The following is a 24,608-nucleotide window of genomic DNA, read 5'->3' on the forward strand; positions in this document are numbered from 1 at the left end:
CTCCTTTTTGCCCGTACACATCAGGGACAGAGAGCGTGTTTACCTTCCCGCGGCGATTTATGACTTCATTCGGGGATGAAAATCGCATCGGACGCGAGAGAGAGAACTTTTTACGCTCGGCCGGCCGACGAGACGGATACAATTAATTCCCTCGCGCTCTCTCGCACGAAATTGACAAACAGCGTCATTCCGCTGCGTACGAGTGTATACGAGGGAAGGAAAAAAAGAAGCCTCTCAGAACAATGCTCTCGGGGTTTTGTGCAGCTTAAAGGCGTCGCGCGGAGAGCTGAATGCATGAATGAATCATACGCGGGCAATATGATTGTACGAGAGGACTCGGCTCTTAATTGTCCGCTGAAATTCATTGAGAAGAAGAAAGCCTCATTGTGCGTCGTGCGCATGTCCTGGAATACCAAAACTTTGCGCGTATGAGAAGAAGGGGATCGTGGAACTCGCGCAAGGTTTATCTCCCTCTCGTTCGTCGAGCGATGACTAATTTCGGCTTTTACGAGGTTCTTGATCTTTCGCCACGCTGCGAGTAGACGTCAGCCGGCCGGGAATCGCGCGAGCATCAACAATTTTTCCTACACACGAGAATCCGGTCGAACTCGCAATTAAACCCTGCGTATTTATTTACTCGCGCGAGGCCCTTAAGGTCAGAAAGCGTCGATGGGCGAATTCCGCAACGGAGCATTCCCTCGAAAATAATAAGCCGGAGCACTTGTCGCCGCTGTGTGCGCGAAGAAATCGCGGCTACTTGCATGTCCTGCGTATATGTATATATATATATATATATATATATAGGATACAGCGGGTCTAAGCGAGCGAGGAGCGAGAAAAAGGGGGCGCGCTAAGCGCGGGGCCGGAAGTGCTTCCATCTGGCTCTCCGTCACTCTGACCTGTTGAACCACCTCGTGAGCGGAAGTATGAGCACGCGTATGCAGCGCGTATAGGTTATACGCCCGTATATAGAGCTAGTCCTGTCCGGGAGTCCTTGTGCCCGCAGCGCGAAAACAACGCCGGCAGCAGCAGCATACGCGCGCACGAGAGGTAGGTGGTATATGCTAGGGCAAATATATATGCCAGCTTTGTTTTGCTTCCGATTTCCGAAAAAAAAAAAACACACACACACAAGCTGTTGCTCGGCCCTCGTGAGAATCTCGGAGTCGAGTGTTTTGAAACCCGAGCAATTTTAAGACGAATCTCTATACTCAATACGAGGGAAAAAATCAAGGTCGGGTAATCGCGCGCGTGCTCCGGAATACGCATGGGGAGAGTCGCGCGCGTTTACGACCACTATCCGCCTGCAGCGCTCGCTCGCGCAGCTGTCACATATATACCCGTCGGCCGAAAACCACTGCCGATGGAAATCTCTCCGACGAGCTTCTCGCGAATATAAGCTCAAGGACAAAGAGCTTGGGCCTTATGCCCCCGAGAGAAGAGGGGCCTATACACACACACGCGCACCCATATCATTATAGGGACACACAGAAGCCGAAGCTCTTTCGAAAGATTGGCGTGCACGGGTCGATCGCTTCCGGCAGAATCGGGGCCCGGCGCTTCCGGAGTGGGGGCGGTATAGGAGAGAGAAAGAGAGAGAGAAAAAAGCGCGAGCGTGGTAGGGGAAGCGACGCGCTTGGCGGTGGTCGCGTCGCAAGGGGCAAGTGGGGAGCGGCGGCACGCGCCCGAAACTCGCCGAGCCGCCCCGAACCGAGAGCTGCGCAGCCGTGCCGATGCTTCGAGTTTTCTACACGTATTATATGTGCGCGCAGCGGTACGATAATAATCTGCGAGTGCGCTGCAGCTGCCGCCGCGCGCGATGTGCACGCGCGTATACGAATCCAGCGGTGTGATGCACTTGAGCGAGTATATGTGGCGGTGGTCGATGTCGCGCGCGTTTGCATATGGGCCTGCTTTTCGGATCGAATTTTTTGGCCCGGGGAGTCCAGCTGTAGCTTCGCGCGCAATTTTTTTCCCCCTCACCTCCTCGTCACTGCAGTGATGGAAGGCGAGATGATTTTTTGCGTCTCTGCGGTCGGGAGTTAATTGGGCGGAAGAAAAATGCGCGCGCTCGGGAAAGCCTCGCGGAAAGAGAGCAGAGAGAGAGAGAGACAGAGCAGACAGCAAGTCCTTCACAATAAAAGCTTCCCGCCCATAGTCCCGAGAATAATAAAGCTAAAGAGCCGACTCTCTTCGTAGACACACAGACGTAGCGTAGCTCTGACCTGCGGCTGCTGCATCTCGCATAAAGAGAGAGAGAGAGAGACGAAGAAAGAAACTTCGGGAAAGAAAGAGGAGCCGTCTGGAGCTGCATCTGTTCTCTCTGGCGCGCGCGCTTTTCTTCCCAGCCGAGATGAGGGAAAAGCGCCTAGAAGATCGAAGAAAAGAGGGACCGGCTGACTTCTCAGCCGATGCATTTTCCTCGCGGCGGCGGCAGCAGCAGCAGCTGCTCTCCTTGCGAGACGCGCGCGCGACGTCCATCAACAGGCGGCTAAGGAACGGCTGCCGCTATGCAGTGACGCTTCACTGCTGCTCTCTCTCTCTCTGAGAGCTATCGAATTCGAAATTAATAGGCCCGGCGTGTGGCGCGATGATGAGCGGCCTCGTGTCCTGCGGTTAGGGGTTAAACGTCGGGGATTCTTTCTCCGCTGATGCAGTGGAGGCGTATACGCCACACACACACACACACACACATGTGCGGGGGATTTATTGAGACGTCTCGATGATGCAGGGCATAATGATAATCCTTTGCCCCGTTGTGCTCCTAAATCGGTCGAATCATTCGGCGTATTAAGAGTGTCTTTTATTCGAGAGAACTCTGACACGGATTCCCGCAGGCGCGTCTCGAAATAGATCGACAGTCGCGCGCCGGCGAAAACGAATAAGCGAAGAGACGGGGCGCTGATGGGGTCGATGTAACGAACGTCCAATGATCGGCCCATGGAAGAGACACACATAAACCCTGAATGCAAATGATCATAGCTACTATTCCATACCCCCGTAGTCGAAGGATATATCCGGCGTAGGAAAAGCCAGTGGAGGAGATGCGGCTCACGTTCGCGAGACACGCGTGTCCTACCCCCGGAACGATGATAAAAGCTTCCGCAGAGAGGACAGCGGCGTAGGTGGCCGATCCCGCATGCCGATCGCGCGCGGCTCCTTATAATGTGCCTTTTTAAGACTGTGCTCGCTTCCTCTCTTCCCTATATACCTGCGCGCGTCCTTTGTGCCTCAACTTACGTACGTATGGGTATAATAGATGGAAAAAAAAAAAAAAAAAAAAATCAGCGCGTACGCAACGTCACGCGCAACGCTCGTCGCTTCGTCATCATCCCTCGAATCCCCGAACTCGAGGGTCAGCCGGCTGCGCCGTATGTATCGATCGATCTCCACCTATATATACCTATAATCGTCTTTTTCCGACTTTCCACTAACCCCTTTACGATCGGCAGCTAAGAAAACTGGGCCAGTGTGCGTGTAACGCTTTTCCGAAATTTGTGCAGCTGCATATCCAAGAGAGACCGAATCACACGCCGGCGCTTATCTCGCTTCCGTGCAGCGTGTTTATACAATGTGGCCGCTGTTTAAGATTCCGAGCGAGCGACGGGCCGCTTTCGGAAGCTCCGAGTTGAGGAGCGAGATTGTTGTTGATTTTCGGTGATCGAATGCTAAACGGCCTCGGTTATTGTGCTCGAGGGGGATGCATTGTTATCTCGAGAGGACCACCCGATTGTTGGGCGCTACGTGAGCTTTTTCCCTGAAACGATGTCTGTCCATTTGAATTATTCCGAGGTAGTATAATGCGCGGCTAACCAAACGCGTATACTTATATAGAGACTATAAGTTTAATCCGAAGGAAAGCCGGCAATTAGCGCGCGTGTGAATAACCCGGCATTACGGCGTTAAGTATACACTCTCGCATCTGCCCGGTTAACGTATATAAAACGAGACACAGTCGATCCGAGCGCGGATTTATAATCGCGCGGCAGGCAACGAGCATCTGCGGTTTCGTTTGTTTCTCTCTCTCTCTCTCTTCCATCTCTATGCCTATCCGTCGAAAATAGTACATTATAAGTATAATATAATGCGCGCAAGGCATCCCTCGTCGTTGTTTTTTTTTTTTTTTCTGAGAGAGAGAGAGAGAGCGACGAGCCCGTGTGTACAAAAAACGGGCGGGAAATACTCGGGGAAGGAAGTGGATCGGTTTTATTCGGGAGCGAAGAACACGTGTGTGAAGAGAGAAAAAACAAGGTGGTCGCGCGAGAGGACTGATGAATATAGCGGAAGCCAAGGTGGTTACAGCCTCCTTCCGCCTCTCTCAAGCTCGTGCGTGCGTTACGCGTACTTCGAGAGCGAGCAGCAGCAAAACCGACGCTGGCGCCGTGTTCTCTAGCACGCACACACGCTCGCGCATAGCGTTCAACTCTTCTTCTCCTTTTTATATACGCGCGTATACGCATTGCCGTGAAAATAATGCACGATCAATCGCATTGTGCGCAGCTTCTTTTTTGTCCGCGTCTGTACGCTCCGCATACCTGGCATTTCCAATATAGATATTAACGCTCCTTTTCTCTCCTGAGAGAATCGCTCGTCCTTCCGTTCGCTCAGTCTCTGCATATGCCAGGAAGTAATCCTTCGATAAACGCACGGATTACCCAATAGCCCGCGATGTTTGAACAGGAACTCGAGAACAATTAATAATGCGTATATACATCGACTCGCGATATGCTTCCGGATACAGTTTTTTTCCATATATATATATATAAGATCGATCGCAGCACACACTTTGCATACGTACGCGAGGAACTGGCTGCATCGTCGAGCGGCCAGCACTTGACATAGGAAGTGAAAAAATGAACGATCGATTTCCCAAAGAGTTCGGGAACGGAAGCAGCAGCAGCCGTCTCTCCTCAGCTGCCGTAGCTTCCCACGCTGCGGATGTGCCGAGCGCGGAGCAGCAGCGGCGGCAGCTCTCGAGAGCAAGCAGTGTTCTATACCTGCGACTGGGATTGCCGATTCCCTGCGTGTATATACATAACTTATCGCGGGGATACGCGGAAAATCTAAATATACAACGGGAGAAATAATATGCAACCGGTCGGCGGAACTTTATTAAAACGACGCCGACACACATAGCAGAGAGCTACGCTCGTGTGGCTCGACGAGGTTTTACTCTCTATTTTTGGAGCCGTACTCCAGAAAGCATATCGCGCACGCGCTTCGAGTTAAACTTAGGTTTACGGGGAACGTGACGCAACCCTGCCGGTATCTCTCTCTCTCTCTTTCTCTTACATTTATGCGTTATGGTATTGCACGCGCTTGCCGGGAAAATTCAAGGCTGTCGCTCGCGCGAAGGGGTTGAGACTCGGTCAGCTGGCAAGTATATATATATATATATATATATAGGAAAAAGTCGGCCTGTAGCATGTGCGTTCTCTCTCTCTCTTATTCTCCGTTTCTTACTCTGCGCCCGACCGTCTGTCTACTCGCGGATGTGTATAAGAGAGAAAACACGCGGAGGGATGCTGGTTCTCACGTAATATACTCACCTTTTTGGCTTTCTTGAGAACGGAAGCGTTATGTGGGTGAACGTTTTAGAGGCGAGCGCAGGCCGGAAATAAATAGCCGCTTCTTCTTCTCCTTCGCGTGTGCTGCAGTGTTCTCCTTGCGAAACTTCAACCTGTGCTATGCGTGTTTTTCGAACGCTTTTTCGCCCGGCTGATTCATCGCTCTATACCACTTTGGAATATTTCGCCCGAGAGAGAAATGAGCATATATGAGCGATTGTAAGCGGCTTGAGTGATCGAACAGTTATTACTGAAATAACTCTTTCGGGAATGAGAGCTTCTATATTTGAACGGCGCCCCGAAGCGCTCGGAAGTGTTTTTATCGGCTAGTCGCTGGGCTGCGGTTGAGAAAACAGATTGATACACTCGACGGAGAAAATTTATTCACTTCGGGTAGAAAAAAAGAGGAGGATAAAGAATTTTCTCTCGTTCTTAAAGCCGATCGCTCTAAATCATACGAGAAAGACGTTACTTTCTTATTTTTAGGTATTGTTTAATCTCTCTTGTATGCGCCTCCGATGAAAGCCAGGAGCAGTGCTTTTCCGTTACAACGTTCCATTTTTCCGTATTTTTTTGCCGACATCTATTTCGGTCCTCTCTCGGCTGCGGGCACATCATTATTTCGATTGCAGGAGCGATAAATCATTCGAAAACAAATTCGGTCATTACGAGCCGTCTCGCGCTAAAAATATAGCAGTCTCGATCTTCAAAAGCGACGAATCACTCCCTCCTATATATGCGGTTTCTTGAAAATCTTCCGTTCTACGGTCGGTAATTTTGCAACTAAACTGTAGGAGCACGTAAAGTGGACATCTGTGCCGTCGAACCTTGTTATTATCCGTTTGATCAGATTCGATTCATCGTGAATCATTGTAGTGATGTAAACAGCGTACGCGAATAGGATAAATTCCGACCAACAAAATATTCGTTTTTGTTTTTCTATTTTTTTACAACGAACTACGGCGTTCTTGTAAGCGTGCATTGTACGTGAGTAAACGTGAGTAGTCGACTGTATGTAACTGTAAAGCCTATAATATACACCGAATATAAAGAGATCTCTTGTGATACCACCTAGTATATCCTTTACCCGCTAATTTTAACCCTAAAAAGCACCGACTCGCGTCAAGTCCGGCGCCAATAACGAAAAGACCCATAACATGAACAATATCGCTGCTCGTTGCACCTCTGCCAACGGCGACGGCTCCGGTCATCGGTAAATCTCGCCAACGAGTTCATCTCTCTCAGTCATGTCCAGTATTCTCGCGCTCAAATTCGCTTGTATTTTTCTTCGTACGCTCTCCCTCAAGCTCTTCCCGCGAAATATCCGAGGATAAATGTTTGCAGCCGTCCTAGCCGCAGTACAAAGTAGCGCAGATGCAGCGTGTCTCGTAACCGTCTCCGTATAATACGCACATACAGACGGATTTTCTATCCCATACGCATACACTGCTACGGCATCGTAATAATAAGGGATTTTTCACCGGCGCATATGTCATCTCTCCTCCGCTTTTCCTGTCGCGGCTTAAAAAAGAAGAAAGAAAAAAAGCGAGCGTTTCCCCTCTCCCCTACCGGAGGCGGCAGTAAATAAGAGCATTTAACGCTTTGCTCTGGAAAAAAAATTGTCCTCGGCGCGCGCGCGCGCGCGTACATAACGGAAAGTCTAATCCCGGACTGTTTTCCCGCGTCACGCGAGCGGCTCCTTTTTTTCGCCTCTGTTTTTTCAGCGGCTATCAATTAGCCACGCGGTTTGGGTATATATCATTAACAATAATAATAATATGCACATCCGTCGAGCGCGGGGCAGATGGCGCACAAATGTATCGAGGAATCTGCGGCGTTTGATTTTTCGAAATTGCACATATACGCATAAGCACCGGGCGTAATATCGCGATCGACGGAAGTAGCGAGAAGCGGTATGTGGTTTATGTTATAATATTCAGACGTGAAAGCGCGTATTATATACGTGTACACACATTCGTCGCTTTCACTCCTCGTTCATCGAACCATAATCGCATTTCGTCGGACACTTGTGCGCACGTGCGCTTTGGGGCTCCCCTCGCGTGCGTCACAAAGTCCCCGAAAGCTTCTTATAGAGTGATAGAAAAAAAAACAAAAATTCGCGGATAAACAAATCTCTTAAAACAGTGCTGTAGCGAGGGGGAGGTTTGCGTCACCTGCGACAACGTTTCTTATAGTACACACGCATATATATATATATATATATATATATATATAAATACGCGCGAGGGACGTAGAAAAAATCGCGCGTCAGTTGGCCACTACTGGCACAGAGAGAGTAGAGTCGAAGAAAGGGTAGCTATGAGGTATAGAATATAAGAAGAAGAAGCGACGTCGCGCACAGCTATATCAAGGGCTGGGGAGCAGAAGGTGCTTGAGCTGCAGATGGTGGAAATCTCGGGAACGAAGGAGGAGGAGGAGGAGAGGGGAAGGTGGCTACGGCACCTGGTATAGAGCGCTGGTGGAGCTGCGAGAGAGAGAGAGAGAGCGACGCAACAGATGCCGCGCCTCCCTTCGCACATGTGCCTTCGCCGCACCGCTAGCCGAGAGAGCTCAAGGCGATGCGAGAGACTGACGCGACTCGAGGCACGCGCGCGACGTGTCTCCGATGCTTCTTCTTTCGGCTAATCGCGCGCTCGATTGCGTATCGCTCGCGCGAGGGCACCTGTGCACACCGCCGGCGTTTTGGGGGCAAAAAGAACGCGCGGCCAGCTAGACCGCCGCGATTCTATTTCTCCAACAGAATAAGAAAAAGATAAAAAGAAATCAGTCCATTGTCGGATGAGAGATAAATAAACCGGGGCGACTTTTTGCACCTAAGCGCACCTGCACCGGAAACGCGCGGGGCTGCAGCGAAAGGTGCATCGAAAGGGTGCCTGGAGTCGTTTCCGAAATCGGGCCGAAAAAATCTCGGCCGCGATCGGCAGATGTTGTCGAGCTTGCGGCCGATTTTTCGAGAGCGCGCAGGTATATATAGCCAGCGATGTTCATCTGCCGCTATACTTATTATAGCCGAAAAAAAAGATTTTCAATTCCACCGCGCGCCTGCTGCACAGACTCGTCGTCGGCAATCTGTCGTCTTTCCTTTCGCCTTATGCGCGAGTGAGATTCCCCTGTACGCGTATATATTTTGCAAACACATAACAGGCCTTCGCAAAGTACACACACACACACACACACACCCTATCCGCGCGTGTTTCCGGAGCCGGGGTGGAATATACTCTTGACCTATACAATATAGAGAAATCTGGCTAGCGCTGATGCTAGATTATAACGTATGCTTATTTTTCTCTCTTTTCCTGCTTGTCTTTTTATCATTTTGCGTAACAGCCTCGAAATCCGAGTGTGTTTGTTTGCGTACCCGAGCAACGGGACGATACCTTCGGGTAAACATCCTCCGTATACGGATTCACAACATCCTCTTATCATACGCGACGCGTCGACCGAGTAATTCTCCGAAAAATCTCGCAGTCGCCGCGCGGCTAGTAGAGATAAAGAGAAAAGGTGGCGAGGGTGAAAAAGGTCGGGAAGCGAGCAGTGGTTCCTTCGTCTTTGTCCTTTTCTCTTTCTCTCTAGCACACGTCTATGCGCTCCGTTGTCTAGCGCTCGCGCGCGTTTCTGAAGGAACACGACGGCAGATGTTCGAGTTGGCGCGTGCCCGCTGCCACTTGGCTTCAAACTCGGGCCATCTGCCACATTTCATCTCTCTCTCTCTCTCGTCGACGTGCGTGGCTCGCGCCCCTCTCTTCCTTGTTCAGCGTCTTCGCGTCGATGCATCATCGGCGCGAGTGCGCCGTGATAGGGAAGCTTATTATACTCGGGGATCGGTATTCCGCGTACGAAGCTACCGTATGAAAAGTTCCATTATCGCCGCGACGTCCGCTGAATAATTCAGTAATTACCGTGTCGTGTGCGCGTGTGCCGCAGGAGAAAAGGGGTGGCGCGTACGCGTGCCAGGAAGCGCGTATATAGTTATAGGCATTACGCGCGCGCGCGCTTTACATTCGGCGGCATCGCGGAAATCAACAGGTGCTGACGCGCTGCGTTTCCGTCATTCGTCCTATTGCGCCTAATTAAGCGGGTTTTCGGGAAAAAGAGCGCATGCCGGCGCAAACGAGACTCGAAATAAAAATGTCAGAAAAAAAAAGAAGCAACAGATGGTTGCGCGGATGCTGCGCAGCTCAGGTCGCTCTCTTTTGTATACATGTATATAGGCAGCAGCCGCGCGCGCGCGCCTGGCACGTGCCGGTTGCCCCTCTACTTTCTTCAGAGTAAGAGAGAGAGAGAGAGAGAGGCTGTCTCCCTCCCCCGTGTCATCTTTCGATCGAGATCTGCAGCAGCAGGCATCGGAGAGGCTTAAGATGCCGCTGCCGGCTGCTGTTCTGCGGTATCGGCTTTCCGGAGGCTGCTGCTCCTTTTGCGCTTGTTTACGCGCGCGCGGGATGATTTTCCGAATTTTTCAGCCTCGCTTATTGCGACCGGAGAACGAGAGAGCGGAGGGATTGTTTCGCTTCAGCCACATTATACAAGCTGCATATGATACCGGAGAGCAAGTGCGAAGTGCGAAAATCAATCGGAAATAAATCCCTCCAACCACTCGAGCGATTTCCGAGTGTGTGCATAATACACACCAGAAAAGGGAGAGAAAGAGAGAGAGAGGAAAGAAGCTCCGAAAGGTGCGTCGGGCAGTGGTTGCAGCACGTGCTGCTGCTCAAATCCCAAAGAGCAGCTGCGTAAGCGCGTGTTCGGGGGAGCGGCACAGCCGGAGGAGGAGGAGGAGGAAGGATATTCGCTTCCTCCAAATCCGCTTCCCTCTACATACACGCGCCGCTGCTCTCGTGTCGTCGTCGTCGTCGTCGTCGTGGCTTGATGTGTGCGGGGCTCTGTAATTGCGCGCTGAGAGAGTGAGGGACACTTCGTTTAGTTTGCCGACGCTTTTGAAACTTGATTTTTTTTTTTTTCGGTTTGTCCCGGAAATTAATTAACCTTTTCCGCTGGGGAGGAGAAAACTCGCCGATATAGACATAGAACGTAAGGAGAGTCGAAAGCCCCCCGTAATCCCAATTTCTCCGAGACCCGTCGCGACCGCAGCAACTGGGCAATTATCCAATAACCGGAGCAACGCACGACACGATCATCCGCATCGCCTTGTGCTCGATCTTCGCGAGGCGCACTCGAGAAAAAGCGAAAAAGAAAGCGATTACGCCGCAGCTGCTACTTGCTCTTCGCGCACGAAATTTCGAGGCTCGCTCTACATGCACTTTGCACCTGGTCCTTCGCAGCCTTTATATATATATATATATATACGTACAGAACACCGCCCATCGGGTATACGGAAAAGCCAAACAGCGAGGCGATTAGATAAGGTGTCGCGCGCGCGCACCTGGACCTGCCATCGGTGTAGCTATATATAAGACGTAGATAGGGCAGTGTGTGCTAGAGTACAACGGGCTGATAAGCTGCGCAACGCGATATGCGGGCTCGGCAGCGTTTCGCGCGCAGCGGGGATCTCTCTCTCTCGACGCGCGTGCTCGTTTTTTTCCCAAAACAAGAGAGATACGCTCTCTCAAGGAGCCCGACGCAGCAGCCGCGCTATAGAATGAGCAGCTTGCGAGGAAAAGCACAAGAGAGATGCTCGTCGAAAGAAGACAGCTGCCCCGAGACGCGCGCGCTCTAACATCTGGCGCGGGTATATCCCCGAAGCCACGCGCCGCGTCTCCCCCCTCCTTCTCTACCCGCCTCCATCGACGTCGTCGTCGTCGTCGTCGTCGTCAGCTCTCTTTTTCCTTCTTCTTCTTTATTTTTTTTTTTTTTCAAGTCTCGAGCCGGCTTCCGTCTATACCTACTGCTCTCCCTCCCTCGCGTTTTTCCAGGAGTGCGCGCGCGCGCGTGTGTGTGTGATGCCAGCGGAGAGAGAGAGAGAGAGGGCCATTGTGCTCGTTGTTTGCGTTTTTTGGTGAAGAAAGCTCGGCAAACGCAGGAGGAGAGAGGGACAGCGACGCGTGGCTCCGTGAGCACAGCGGAGAGAGGGATATGTTATTGACTCACAAAATCTGTCCCTAAGTAAACTAATGACCCCCTCGCCAAGCGTCTAAACGCGTCTCCCGCCGTCAAAGAGAGGATTCGTGCAAAAGATACACAGCCTTTTCCTCTACAGGCTGCAGTGTTTTTTGTTTCCTCGACCCAATTCTCGCGGATAGGCAAATTATCCTGCTTTTAGAGCAGCCGCGGCATATGTTTTTTCCTCTATATATATATATATATATAAGACTGCTGCTACTCGAGCTACGAAGAAGAGGTGCAGTGGGTCAGCTAGTGGAAGGGAAAAACGAGACAAATAAAAGGGTTCTTCTTCTGCAGAGACGACTGCTACAAAGAGACGACTACTACTACTCCGCCCTCTCCCGTACGTATACACCGGTGACACGTCTACCCGCTCCTCTAGACAATAGCCCTTTCATACGAGGCGGCGGCAGATGACGAAGGAAGAAGAGAAAGGCTATCAATAATTACTAGAGCTAGAAGGAGAGTCAATAGTTGAGAGAGAGAGAGAGAGAAGAAAACGTAAATAAAAGCAACAACAGCATAGAAGAAGGAGTTGTAGAGACGAGTGCAAGATGCGTAAGGAAGCGTAACGTCGGCGGCTCTGACTCGCGACTTCCGGTCAGCGCGAGCCAGCGGAAGCACGCTCGGTGCGCCCAGAGTACGCGCTCTGCTCCCGAGAAATCCTTGAAAATGAACTTGGCCAGCCGGCCAACGCTTCGCTCTTATGTCTTATACCGGCACGTACATTATAACTGCGGGGAGGTGCGGCTCTGGAACTACGTCAATCTACGCCCACGCGTCTTTCATGTATATAGGAAATATATTTCTCTTCTTCTTCTTCTTCTTCTTCTTCTTCGTATTATTGTTTTATTACACTCTGCGGAGAACAAGAGACTGATGTCTGTATAGGTCTAGCTGCCGGTCTTGCGGTACATGGCTTGGAGCACCGAGAGTGCCGACATCGCCGTCTTGACGATCTGGAAATTCGTATGGACTTTCCTTATTATAAGCCAACTTTACATAAGCCCGTCCCTCGTTATAGTCCGATTACAGCGAGCGCGTTGTGTAAGTTATTTTTCCGGAGCTCAGGAGCGAAACTTGCCCTCATGAAGTTCTCCAGCGACAGCACGTAGATCTTCCCGGCCGTGATTGCGAGCGGCTTCTGGCTCCTCTGAATCATGAAAAACAGCTGCCTCTTGGACAGCCGGTCCAGATTCACCCAGTGCGACTGCTGGATGGCCTCGTCCAGCGACTGGCTCTGCGGCAGAAAAATCCGACAATCAGCGACGAGATTGAATCGAGCTTCGAATTCGAATTCAAAAAAAAATCCTCTTTTCATTAGCGCCCACGCAGTCCAAGAGCCATAATACAATAGTTGCGACAGCTTGGCTGCGTAACCGATGCCATAATAACAACGCCGACATAGAGTCCAGTCGGTATAATAACAAGCCTACACTCCTTGCGAAAGTCATGCCTTTCTCTAGTCTCTACACGAGAACGGCCGAGCGCTTCGTCAATCCGAGCGTAAAAAGAAGCAGCGCGCTGGTATACCTGCACCTGACGCCTCTTTTATACCCACACGCGTACGCAAACTCACCTGTTGATTTCGCGCGTGTTTCAATTTCGGCCAAACTATTCGCTCGGATTACGCTCGCGCTTCGTCGAGGTGCACGAATGTCTACATAATAATGATAGCGGCGTTGGCTCACCTGGACGATCAGCTCGTTGCCCGGCTGGCAGTAGAAGAGGATCTGAAAGAGCGTCACCGGCAGGCAGACTATGTACATCAGGATGTCGACCTCCCGGTTGCAGAGAGACTGGAACGATCGATCGCGTTATTTATCTCGATTGTTCACTTGTGCGCAGAACGGAAACTCACGACTATGAGCTTGAAGCCGTTCAGGCAGATCATCAGGCAGCTCAAGAACAGTTGCTGCAGGCTCGAGATGCTGAAGAGCGACTGCAGCGCCCGCACGTTCCTGCGAGTTACAGGCATCGAGTGTAATACAATGTGATAGGTACTTTTGGACACGAGGCGGCCTACCTGATCTCCTTCTGGTGGCGGCGAATCAGCTGGACGAGAGCCTCGCGCGAGTCGAACCTGGGACCGCCCAGCTTGAGCAGGTCCGTTTGGAGAATACGGAGCTGGGCGCAAAAGTGGTAAACGCAGAACAGGAAGATCGCGTCCGTCGCAAAGTTCGCTACGGCCGTCACCGAGCCTGACATCAGCTGTCGAACGACAATTATTTTGCAGGTTCTTCCTGTGCCTAAAGATCAGATATTGTCGAGCAAAATCTTACCTGGCTCAAGTAGCACAGCCTGTAAACGGTGTCCGAGTTCCTGTCGAACAAGTACCTCCCGAAGAAGGGATAACTCCTATCCCGCAGACTCGCGACCTTGTTGCTGCCGATCAGCGGCATGAGGCCGTACATCGCCCCGGTCATGACGACTACCAGGCCGTAGACTCTGCCGCGACTGCGAGCCTTCATCGACAGGCCCTGCATTATCTCCTTTTTCTCCAGCTCGCCGCTCGACAGTCTCATCACGTCCAGCCAGTTGAGCCTCATCGTCCTCAGCACGTCCTTTATTCCACAACGAGCTTGTATACTCGTAGAAAGGAGGAATCGGTAAAAAAATGTTTATGTCACTGAGATAGAACGAACCTCGAACAGGCGCATCGAGTTCAAGAAGTTGGAAATCTTAATCATAACGGCGATCATGAAGACGTTGGACATGAAGGTCTCGGTGTTGGCGTCGATGTTGCCCCAGAGACAATAGATGTCGAACCATTGCGGAATCACGACGGACAGCATCAGGACGTAGATCGCGCCTAGGTGGATCCTCCGCAGGACAATGCGCAGCCTCGAGGCATTGTGCTCCAGCGGCCAGATCCCCACCATCGTCAGGCCCAATCTGTTCAGGAATATGCAATCGTCGTACTCTCGCATTATACCGCTCGCCTCCGTAGTCGATTCCATTCTGCTGGCTCGCCTAGCTCCTATCCTCATACGACGCACTTAAAAATTCTCGCCTATACTCGCCGCACGCGCGCTTATTATGCGGAATACGGAATACCGAGAGAGGAGAGAACGAAGAGTATACGACAGAGAGCTACTAATTACAAAGAGAGGCATTCCCCCAGCGAACCGCATGAAAAGCCTGGATTAATGATCGCCCGGAGAAATTAGAAGTCCCGCGTAATTGACGCAACTTCGTTTCTAAACGCCCCCTCTCTCTCTCTCTCTCTCTCTCTCTCTCCCGCGCGGACTTTTCAGTGCTTCTTTCTCGCTGCCGTTCGCTATATCGATCGCGAATTACTTATTCCAGGGGAAATTCTCGAGAAGTACACTTAATGAACGCTGCGACAGTTTCGCGATAATTGCCGAGCTCGAGCTGCCTGCATGAGCTCTCTGTAATTTATATACCCTCGGCGAGGACTGTCGTCGGGTCTCTGTGAATTTGAAAAAATTTTCACGTACGTGCAGTAATGACACGTCATCGGCGGCTGCAGCGAGCAGCCCCTCGGACGGAACTGCGAGCCCGATAAATAACGATAAGCCGGGGAGTGAAAAGTTCGGCAATAGGTTTTTATACATAAGCGCAGTAGTATGCCGTCTGTGTGCGCGCGCGCGCGAAGAGAAAGAGCTCGTTGGCTTAACGCGTGAATTCGCGTCCACTCGAGCGATCCGGCATAATACCCCGGAGAGATCTTTCTTCTCTGTCTCTCCCTTCGTTGATTATTCCGCATCACGTTCGCTCGCTCCCCCGGACAAGAGAGAGAGAGAGAGTATATAATGTATTTTCGACGCCTGGGGACTTTTCGAGTGTATACGGCACCGGGGTGTCGTCGAGATTTGCGAACGAATGGGACGGATTCGGATGGCGGACTGCTGCAGCGTGTACACACAGTGGTTATGCTCAACTTGGCTTTTTATTAAACTTAAGAGAAATTAAAACAATGTACATGTTATTTTCCTATATTTACAAATTCCGTGGTCAAAGAATATCTCTTTATACACTCTATCGCGCTGTTATTATATATCCTATAGCAGTTGCAGCTGACTTTGGTGAAAAAATTACTCTCTATGTAGTAGCAGTAGTAATAGTAATGACAGTTGGTGCGAAACCGTGAGTAGAAAAGAAGAGTTCGGCGCTTCGTCTTGGGCGCATCGGAACTACTACGAGGAATAAATAAATTTCAACAATTTAACTCTGTACTTACAATTTACACGCCTCTTACAATAAATACGATGGCTATCCGTCGCTAAAAACGTAGTAAAAAAATAAGAAGAAAGAAGAGTAGGTGAGTCCCTAAAAGGTATGTACAGCGAGCTAAAACCCGAAGAAAAGAAAAAAATGCTCATCAACGTCCAAGAAAGCTCGGGCGTGAAATTAGGTGCCACCGGGCTGCACCTGCTGGGTGTAGAAGCCGAAGGGCCGACCGCTGTCGTTCGTCTTGCTCGTGGCCGCGCTGCCGGACGCCTGCGATGAGATACTCGGCAGCTTGGGCTGCACGCGGATCGGCACCGGCAGAGGTGCCGTGGCCTTCTTCTGATGTGTCTGCTGATGCGGATGACCGGCGATCGGGTGATGACTCGGCGCGCGGTAGCCCTGGTTGCCCGGTCCGTTGGGCCTCAACCTCGGCCGACCCGGACCCCGCCTTATCCCCGAGGACGTCTTCAGGCCGCTCGTGTGCTGCTGGTGAGGCAGTGCCTGCTGCTGGGGCTGGCTCGAACCTTCGGATGCGCCGCCTGGAAGCAAGAAAAAAACGCGGCGGCTGGATTATCGATGCAGACGATAGGAAGCGAATCGGAAAGAGTCGCCGCATAGTCGTCGAGTAAAGTATCGTGTTCGAAGCTATATATCGAGAAGGGGGAGAGACGCCGGTGGTTCGTACGGTACCTAGCCGTGCCTTATCGTACCGCGACGAGCCGGTGGCTTTCTTCGATTCCCTCCTCTCTTTCTCTCTTTCTTATCTCCCTCCCGCAATGCAATTTTCATGTCTCGAGCCCTTCAGGCTATCTCCGCTCGGCGTTCCCTTGAAAGTGAATTCGCGACAGGTCTATGACTCGTTGTCTTTTCTCCGCTACTTTTTCTTCCTTCCTCCTCCTCCTCCTCGTCGTCTCCGCCTCTCCTTTTATTTATAAACTCTCCAGGGGAAACGCCGGCGTACACACACGCGACAGGTAGGAGGAGGGAGCGAGAGTGAGAGGGAGAGAGTGCGCGCTCGCGAGTTCCAAAAACTTAAGAAGAGCATCGATCGCAGCTGCCGTCTTCGCTCCGCACCTGCTATTATGCCCGATGCGGCTGCTCGCTCACTCGCTCGCTTGCTCGCACGAGACCCATTTTCTGAGCCTCGCGCGCGTGCACTTGACACGTTCGGTAATTGTCCCTGCCCCTGCGATTTCCCTCGGCGCGTACGCATTGAGCATACGACAGTGGGCTTTTTGAACGTACAATGCACGCTATTAAGCCGCGAAGCGCTCCCGCTGCAGAGTACATATATTATTTCCTCGTTAGCCGATCGCGAAACCGAGCTTACGAGCTCGCTCGGGAATCGTTCGCGATACAAAAGGCAAAGCCTCTAGCGTATACACATGGGAGGGAGGCAGCGCACATGTGCTCTCGCATGGGACGCGATACTTTCGCGGGGGAGACGACTCTCGAGCCGCAAAGTGCCGCTGACATACCGGCAGGGTTGGCCGGGGTGGTGAAGCCCCCGACGCCGCTGGAGTTGGCCTTGGCGCCCGGCTGCAGTACTAGCATGCCTCGAGTCTTGCCTCCGATGGGTCCACCTCGACGCGAGCCCCGAGGTCTGCCACGCTTGCTGACCCCGCGGCCGGTCATCGGACGTATTCTCGTGCCGTCGCCGAAGCCGAAGTTGCCGGTGCGTTGTTGACTGTACTGCTGCAGGGTCAGCGAGGCCGAGGGGAAGGGCCCGCTGCTCACCGGACCGTCCACGTCCACTACCAGGCCCTCGTTGCTCGTCTCGTCCTGTGGGCAGAGTCATTATCCGCTGAGAAACTTTCGTGTACGCGGATACTTACGGTTTTGTCAAGCTTTCGTCTGGAACGGCTCGTGTGGGATTCGCGCAAGGAAACGCATTTTGTGGGGCAATCGGCGGGATGTTATCTCGTGCCTTTTTGAATCGTTGGCAAAATTTTCAACCCTGCCCAGTTCATTTGCATCTTCGCCAAAAAATTTACCTCGGACTTGGGGCTCTGCGAGGCCGAAACTCCTAACTCGTCCAGGCCAAGCTGTTGCTGCTGTTGCTGCTGGGTCGATCCCTCGATCGCGATGGAGGCCCCGGGCCACTCTCCCTCCTCGTTGCAGGCCCTTTTTGCCTCGTTCTGCCGACACGCGTAACGAGCATAATTACAGCAAGGCACATGAGAAAATATATACAGCGGAATAAAATGTTAAAAAGATAGCCAGTCGAGAAAGAAGGAGAAGCAGAAGAAGGTAGTACTGCGTGCAAGGAAAGGGTACACGCGCGCGACGAGGGGCGCTAGCTCACCTTGACCGGAAGCGCGGTTTGCTTCCTCTTCCGGTCCCTCTCCTTGTGGTGCGGACTCGGCTCAGCAGTGGCAGCGGCAGCGGCGGCAGCGGCGGCAGCGGCGCTCGCCTTGGCTCGGGCGGCCTCCTCGGCGTGCTGCTTTCTCTCCTCGCTCCGCTGGCTGTCTGTAAAACGCGCAGGCGGCATGCGCTCGCTCAGTACATACACGCATTCGCGTACGTAATACAACATATACGCAGATAATGAAATTGCGCGCATTACTCGAGTGCGCAATACGCAACAATAATGTCCATTTTTATGGCAAACGGAACAGAAAAACACACGGCCTGTATTGTTTACGAGCGGCATATGTATAGCACTCGGTTTCGGTTTCATTTCCGAGAAGAAGAGGCATCGGCGAGGTATCGAGTTGCGCCGCCGGCCGATACTTGGCCACTTTTCGCGGATATATCGAGTGAAGAAAGCATCCACTTACACTTCGCCTCGATCTCCTCGTCGTCGAGCAGCAGCGACACCACCTCCTTCGGCTTGAGCGTATCCGGCTTAAAGTTACCGCCGCTAATCACCATGCGTTGGATCTGCAAAGCAACGACACCCAATTTCGTCAATTGTTCCGAGAAACTGCAAGCTCGAAAGCTCTACTTCGGGACAGCAAGTTACGAACCTCGCTCTTTTCGCGAGCTCGCTGCAGGATGCGCTCCTCGATCGTGCCCTTGCAGATAAGCCGATAGACCGTCACCTGCTTCGTCTGGCCCAGCCTGTGTGCGCGGTCCATGGCTTGTTGGTCGACCGTTGGATTCCAGTCGCTGTCGTAGAATATTACCTACCGAAAAGTAATGATAGATTTGAGCATGAATCATAACGTTCCGTTCTGAAAAAATCCGAACGATTTCCAAGTCGCAGCGTAACGGAAGCGACGGGGGCGGTATAAGACCGAATTTTCGCTTCGGGTTCACCTACCGTGTCCGCAGCAGTGAGGTTGATTCCCAAACCTCCGGCTCTCGTGCTCAGCAGAAAGACGAATATATCCGCCCTGAAACACAAACGATTACCATCTTTTTTCGTACACGCTTGGCGACGTTGCGGCGATTTTTATCATTTTTCGCTTTAATTAATCTTAATGAGCTACGAAAGCCCGTACGCTCGTCGGGAAAATCTGTTTCCCTATTGGATTTATGAACTGCATCGCGTAAGGTAATTAGGCAAGTACGTTATACGCACCTCTTCTGGAAGTCGGCGACCATGTCTCGGCGGTCGGAAATTTTGGAGGAACCGTCTAGTCTCATGAACGTGTGTTTCCGGTGATACATATACTCCTGCAAACCGTTATGCATTTATTCAGATTTTTCACTTCCGTGAAGCATGATACTTTATAATCAATTACCAACCTCTAGGAGATCTATCATTTTGGTCATTTGCGAGTATATCAAAACTCGGTGTCCCTGTTCCTTGAGTCGCCTCAGAAGATTGTCGAGTACAGATAACTTGCCCGCATCTGTTACCAACGTCTGTTTGTCCGGTACTGTAATATTGGACCATCCGTTCAGAGGCCTGCACGCCGCTAAACCACCGACTTCTTGATATGAGAATTGCGTCGGGAGTGTGGCGCGCAGGTGTATTCGATTGTTGGGTACATTTTGCGCTAAATCACAGCCAAGCCACAGAATTCTCTTGGCAAACAAACCGCCGCACTCCTCAAGTCTCTGCCACTCGCGAGACGCGGCACAATGACTAATATATACTTTTCTCAAATTAGCAATAACCTGGAAAGACGAATGGAAAATTAAAAATCGCCAACAGGCTTGAACTATTTTTAGCGTTAAATGAAAGTACCTTAGGAATTTTATCACACAGGAACGTGGGCAGGGTCGTAGGTTGACAGTGCCTCAAAATTGGCGCTCTCGGAACATGTGGATGTTCGGGTAGCAAGGGAACCTTTAGATCTTCGCCCTGCTCTATCTTTACGGAACAAACGGATCTCTGGAGTTTGATGGGCTGATTAGCTTTTTTACTACTACGGAGTATCCTGTGAGCGACCGTCTCCGGCATCGAGTGAATTGAATGTGTAACGTGAGTATATACAGTTTCGCCCTGAAGAATTTTTCTGCTGAAAATCAAATCACTAGCAATTTCAGAAGATGCGTTGAACTTTTCACTCAGTAGCCACATAACACTGGGAGAAATCAAACTCGAATTCTCTGGCCAATCCTCCCAGTGCTGTTTTACGCTCATGGCTTTCTTCAGTTGCCACGCGTGGCACAACCTGTAAGCAGATTATTTTTTTGAATAAGTCTAGAAATTGTATTTTTTTTTTTTTTTTTTTTTAACTAATCAGGAATTCATCTTACCTGAATATTATACCAATAATGAAAATACTATTCATATCTTGTGATGATAAATTACTAAATCTACTAAACGAGAAGCAATTCCTCGATTCTTGATCTTCGCCGTATAATGCTCGATGAATGTATTCAGTAGCAAATATAAAAAGTTTATTGTACAGTAAGTGGTCTTTGGACGGCACAGCCGAGCTTATAATACCTTCTTTATACAAAAGAGATGGCAATTCCAACGATTCAGTATGCATGAAGTAGGGCGATTTTGCATCCCGGCGCTCAAAAAGTTCTGGATGATTGCAAACCTGGTTGGAAAAACTGATATTAGCAGATTGTACAAGGCTGGATGGCAATTTTCCTGCTTATATAAAAAGGTAAATTACTTTTCTGAATTGCATGACTAGATTCATCAAATTCGATGTAAAGTTTTTATCATTAGCTGCACTATCTCCAACTGAGTAGTGTAGCAAATCCTCTATCCTAATTTTCTTTTTCAAAGCTGCAAAATTAAAGAATAATCGTGTTAACTATTGCAAATCTCCGGAAATTATATTGCAAAATTGCTACTTACCAGAGTAAAGCAGTTTTTGCCTTGTTGTGAGTGGACAGTACACCATTACTTCAATTTTATCGGACAGCTCATTTTCTACGTCCTTCTTGATTCTTCTCAACATGAAAGGTTTCAAAATCATATGTAATCTCGATAAATGTTCTGAAATTGAAAGATACATAAAATCAGTTATGATGACGGAAGATTATTTATTGTTTTCAGAAACGTTTGTAAATTACTTTCGTCAATCCCAGTTTTATTTTCTGCGTGACTCTCGATATCTTTTGAAAACCATTCGTTGAATTCATCGTGGGAATCAAAAAGTGTGGGCATAATAAAGTGAAGCAGAGCCCATAACTCGGCCATACTGTTCTGAATTGGTGTTCCACTGAGCAAAAGGCGATTGCGACAACTGAATCCTAATAAAAGTTTCCACCTCATACTGAAATTTTTTCAGAAGGAAAGTTAAATCTTGAATCCAGATTATAAAGAAGCAAAAAAAGAAGTTCAGAATGTACCTGCTTGTGCTTTTTATTGCTTGTGCTTCATCTAGAATCATGTATTGCCATTTTATCCTATTGAAATACTTGTAGTCGGTAATAACTAGCTGGTAGCTTGTTATCACAACATGAAACGACGCTTCTTTCGTGTGCAGATCTTTGGTGTCCCAAAACTGCCGTAAGATTTTCCTCTCTTGAGGATTACCCCAGTAAGGAACTACTTTAAAAAGTGGAACGAACCTCGCCATTTCTTGTTGCCAGTTGTGCAAAGTTGAAGCAGGTGAGATTATCAGAAACGGACCCCAAACAGCTAAAAATCGTATCGAAACGTAAGTTAAAAAATACTCTTATAAATGCAGTAAAATCTGTAGACTTACAGTATTTTTCGGCGATATGACATAAAAAAGCGATTGACTGCACGGTTTTTCCCAAACCCATTTCATCTGCTAAAATCCCACTGATACCCTAGAAAACGAATATGGCATTATTATCGACGTTACGATACAATACAAATTATTGGTAAAACTGTATCAAACCTGGTCATAGAGATTAGCTAACCAATTCATTCCTTTTAATTGATAACCTTTTAGATTTCCTTTGAAAATAGAAGGCTGAGGATGCTCCATAGTTTCTGGTGTATCGCTTAATCGCAACTCTTGATTGGTTGATGGATCAAACTGACGCGTTCTCGCTCTTTCGCTGTCAAACGCATCTATCGCATTCTTCTTAGCTTTTTGCTTCATAATCTCACTGGCAATGATAAAATTTAGCAATTGGAGATGTTGTTCAAACACGAGAATGTACAAATGTATATAAATGAAAGACAAACCTGTCATAATCATCAATTCCAGCAAGTCTTGGATTCTTTTCTTCATCCAGTTGATTCAAGATCCGTAACTGTTCTTCTGGAGAAGCTTTTCCTAATTTGCGCGACATAAAATGCGCGTACAATTCTGTTTGCGTGATTAAAAAATTAAGTTTTCTCTGCTGTCGTTTAGCTTCTATCAGCTCAACGTCCATTTTTCGCTGCTCTTCAGCTTCTTTTTCTAGCCTTTTTCTAGTTTCCCTCTCAACACGATCATAACGTTTCCAATAAGACTGCATTTCTCTGGTTAATCTCTTTGCTCTCCATATCGTTTCTTTCATATTTTTTTGAGACTGATGAACAGTAATTTGCATTAGAATGTACTCACTTCTCTGATGTGATATAATGAACGAAACAAATAAAAACAAAACTTACTTGCATGGCCTTCTGCCTCCAATATTTCATACAATGCTGTGCTACCTTTTTACAACTGATCAGCATTTCTTTGTGGTTATTGGTCTTAGCTCTCTGAACTTTACCAAGCTCCTTTTTAGACATCATCATCCAAATTTTTCGTCTTCTCATTGCCATTACTTCCGGACTTTTATTGTTATGCTTTTTTCTACCACGTCCACGTGGTTGATGCTTCATAACTAATTCTAATTCTGATTCATCCAGTTGATCTTCTTGTGATGTACTTTTATCCCAATTGTCGTTGGCATATTTTTGATCCTAATGTATATCAATAGTTAAATTTTGCTGCAGAGCTGTGTACTAATTTGAGACTGAAAAGTTACCTTGATATCGTGGCCTGCTTTGTGCATTGCCTTCTCTTTCTTTATTTTGACAACTTTTTTCTCCGGTTTCTTTTCTTTTTTCTTTTTATTACCAACTATGAGCTTTTGATGTTCTAAGAACCTGTCATGGCTAGACAATAAACCTGCTCCATAATACTGATACTGTATGTTCTGCAAGATCATGTAATACAATTAGTGATTGAATGCTAGCTTAATAAATGACTGCGAGAGCAGTATGGCCTTACTTCTGGTTTCTGATAAAACTTGGCTTGATACTTCTTTTTCAACATATGAAATTTAAGCATCTCTTGGAAATCTTCTTCTGTGATTGAACTGTCAGAGTCTGACTCCGAGGAAGAGGTGTCGGAACCATCGCTCAGTAATATATCCTGTAGCCACCTTCTTTCCTCGCCCACGTTACTCATATTGTACAACCTAAGTTTGTTGTTCCTCTCTTCTACAAAGCAAGATAAATCATGAGTATTTTTACAAAGTAGCGGTGATATTTTGACTCAAGAGTAGGAAACAAACCATCTTTTTGCGATATCAACTCATTGAGATCAGTATCCGATTCAGCCGATTCATCCTCAGAAGACTCCTCCTCGTCGCTGCAAGCACAAGACCCAAGTAAACAAAGGTACCTACAGTAGTACAACAAATACCAATGTGAAATAAACGGTACCTGATTTGATCTTGAAAGAGCGTGTTAACTTGACTCAAGAAAGGCTGTATATTCAAGCTGCGTTCCAGGCGCTGCAAATGCAGAGGAGCAGCCATCTCGGGCTCCAGTCCCATCGTTCGAGCTCGATCAGTCATAACAGCACGTAGAGTCTAGAAAAGCAAAGCTCCTTTGAGTACATGCTAAATTAACCTCCTCGAAGCCTTAACCCTACAATCATCCCCCAGTCCAACCTTGACCCCTCGTCAGTCTGCCTAACCACATCGAGCAAAATGAACAGATAAAATTAGAATTAGACGCACGTGATAGCCTCTGTGCAGCCGACGTCATAAACGTCGAGCACATCATAAGTGTCATCCCGAGAGATCGATGCAGTTTCATCGAGCCGAGCATTATGTAAGCCAAACCGCGAGGAATTAACGCGAGATACTTATGATTATCTCTCGCGCGGGAATGTATATTATCAACGGCGCACAGAGAAACCGTCGCGATAGAAAAGCATTCACCTATATACTTATATCCTGCTTGGTTACGACAGTGGGAGAGACGAGATTCGAGATCAGCCGCGCAGCGCACGAAGAAAATGCGTTGGACGCGAGTCACACATTCGGTCGGACGGAGAGCCTCAGCCGGACGAGAAATACATAATGCGGCCCGGGAGCCGAGGCAACGAAAGAAGCATTTGCCGTGCCATAGCAGGCCAGGCATAGGGCATATTGCCGGCCACCATATTTGTTTTCAGTAGATGGCGCTGCGAGCCATCCGCGCGCGCGCGCGCGCTAATGCTCCGCGTT

At 49.2% G+C, this 24,608-nt stretch overlaps 2 protein-coding genes across 4 annotated transcripts; both read right to left on the reverse strand.

The window, feature by feature from the left end:
• Positions 1 to 12,541: 12,541 nt before the first annotated feature.
• Or79 (odorant receptor 79) lies at positions 12,542 to 14,638 on the reverse strand. The gene is made up of 7 exons (NM_001190582.1): positions 14,294 to 14,638; positions 13,931 to 14,212; positions 13,675 to 13,859; positions 13,510 to 13,609; positions 13,340 to 13,447; positions 12,733 to 12,888; positions 12,542 to 12,607 (listed from the first exon to the last, which is right to left on the reverse strand). Exons 1-7 carry the CDS (start codon positions 14,636 to 14,638, stop codon positions 12,542 to 12,544), a joined length of 1,242 nt encoding a protein of 413 aa, NP_001177511.1.
• Positions 14,639 to 15,542: 904 nt separating this feature from the next.
• On the reverse strand, positions 15,543 to 24,559 carry LOC100118249 (chromatin-remodeling ATPase INO80). Of its 3 annotated transcripts, none has more exons than XM_003426470.5 (24): positions 24,321 to 24,559; positions 23,818 to 23,966; positions 23,667 to 23,743; positions 23,381 to 23,592; positions 23,136 to 23,306; positions 22,774 to 23,070; positions 22,363 to 22,691; positions 22,070 to 22,283; positions 21,911 to 21,998; positions 21,552 to 21,843; positions 21,273 to 21,475; positions 21,055 to 21,195; positions 20,867 to 20,982; positions 20,496 to 20,788; positions 19,981 to 20,410; positions 19,536 to 19,910; positions 19,369 to 19,463; positions 19,108 to 19,180; positions 18,812 to 18,970; positions 18,623 to 18,725; positions 18,148 to 18,311; positions 17,837 to 17,980; positions 17,321 to 17,624; positions 15,543 to 16,381 (listed from the first exon to the last, which is right to left on the reverse strand). In XM_003426470.5, the coding sequence occupies exons 2-24, from the start codon at positions 23,949 to 23,951 to the stop codon at positions 16,023 to 16,025; spliced, it is 4,773 nt and encodes a 1,590-aa protein (XP_003426518.1). In that variant the 5' UTR covers positions 23,952 to 23,966; positions 24,321 to 24,559; the 3' UTR covers positions 15,543 to 16,022. The 3 variants fall into 3 exon arrangements, with proteins under 3 accessions (XP_003426518.1, XP_008206890.1, XP_016841106.1); XM_008208668.4 differs by having other exon boundaries at positions 24,117 to 24,517; XM_016985617.3 differs by lacking the exon at positions 24,321 to 24,559 and adding an exon at positions 24,048 to 24,270.
• Positions 24,560 to 24,608: the final 49 nt, after the last annotated feature.

The sequence above is a fragment of the Nasonia vitripennis genome, chromosome 5 (genome assembly GCF_009193385.2).
Source record: "Nasonia vitripennis strain AsymCx chromosome 5, Nvit_psr_1.1, whole genome shotgun sequence".
NCBI lineage: Eukaryota > Metazoa > Arthropoda > Insecta > Hymenoptera > Pteromalidae > Nasonia > Nasonia vitripennis.

Excerpts from the sequence above, each read along its gene's own strand:
- Or79 (NM_001190582.1), bottom strand. The coding sequence starts at position 14,638 with ATGAGGATAGGAGCTAGGCGAGCCAGCAGAATGGAATCGACTACGGAG. Across the intron at positions 13,860-13,930 it reads GGCTGTGCTACTTGAGCCAG|CTGATGTCAGGCTCGGTGAC; the intron begins GTAAGATTTTGC and ends GTCGTTCGACAG. Across the intron at positions 12,889-13,339 it reads GCAACGAGCTGATCGTCCAG|AGCCAGTCGCTGGACGAGGC; the intron begins GTGAGCCAACGC and ends TTTCTGCCGCAG.
- LOC100118249 (XM_003426470.5), bottom strand. The coding sequence starts at position 23,951 with ATGACTGATCGAGCTCGAACGATGGGACTGGAGCCCGAGATGGCTGCT. Across the intron at positions 23,071-23,135 it reads AAGCAGGCCACGATATCAAG|GATCAAAAATATGCCAACGA; the intron begins GTAACTTTTCAG and ends GATATACATTAG. Across the intron at positions 22,284-22,362 it reads GGAATTGATGATTATGACAG|TGAGATTATGAAGCAAAAAG; the intron begins GTTTGTCTTTCA and ends TATCATTGCCAG.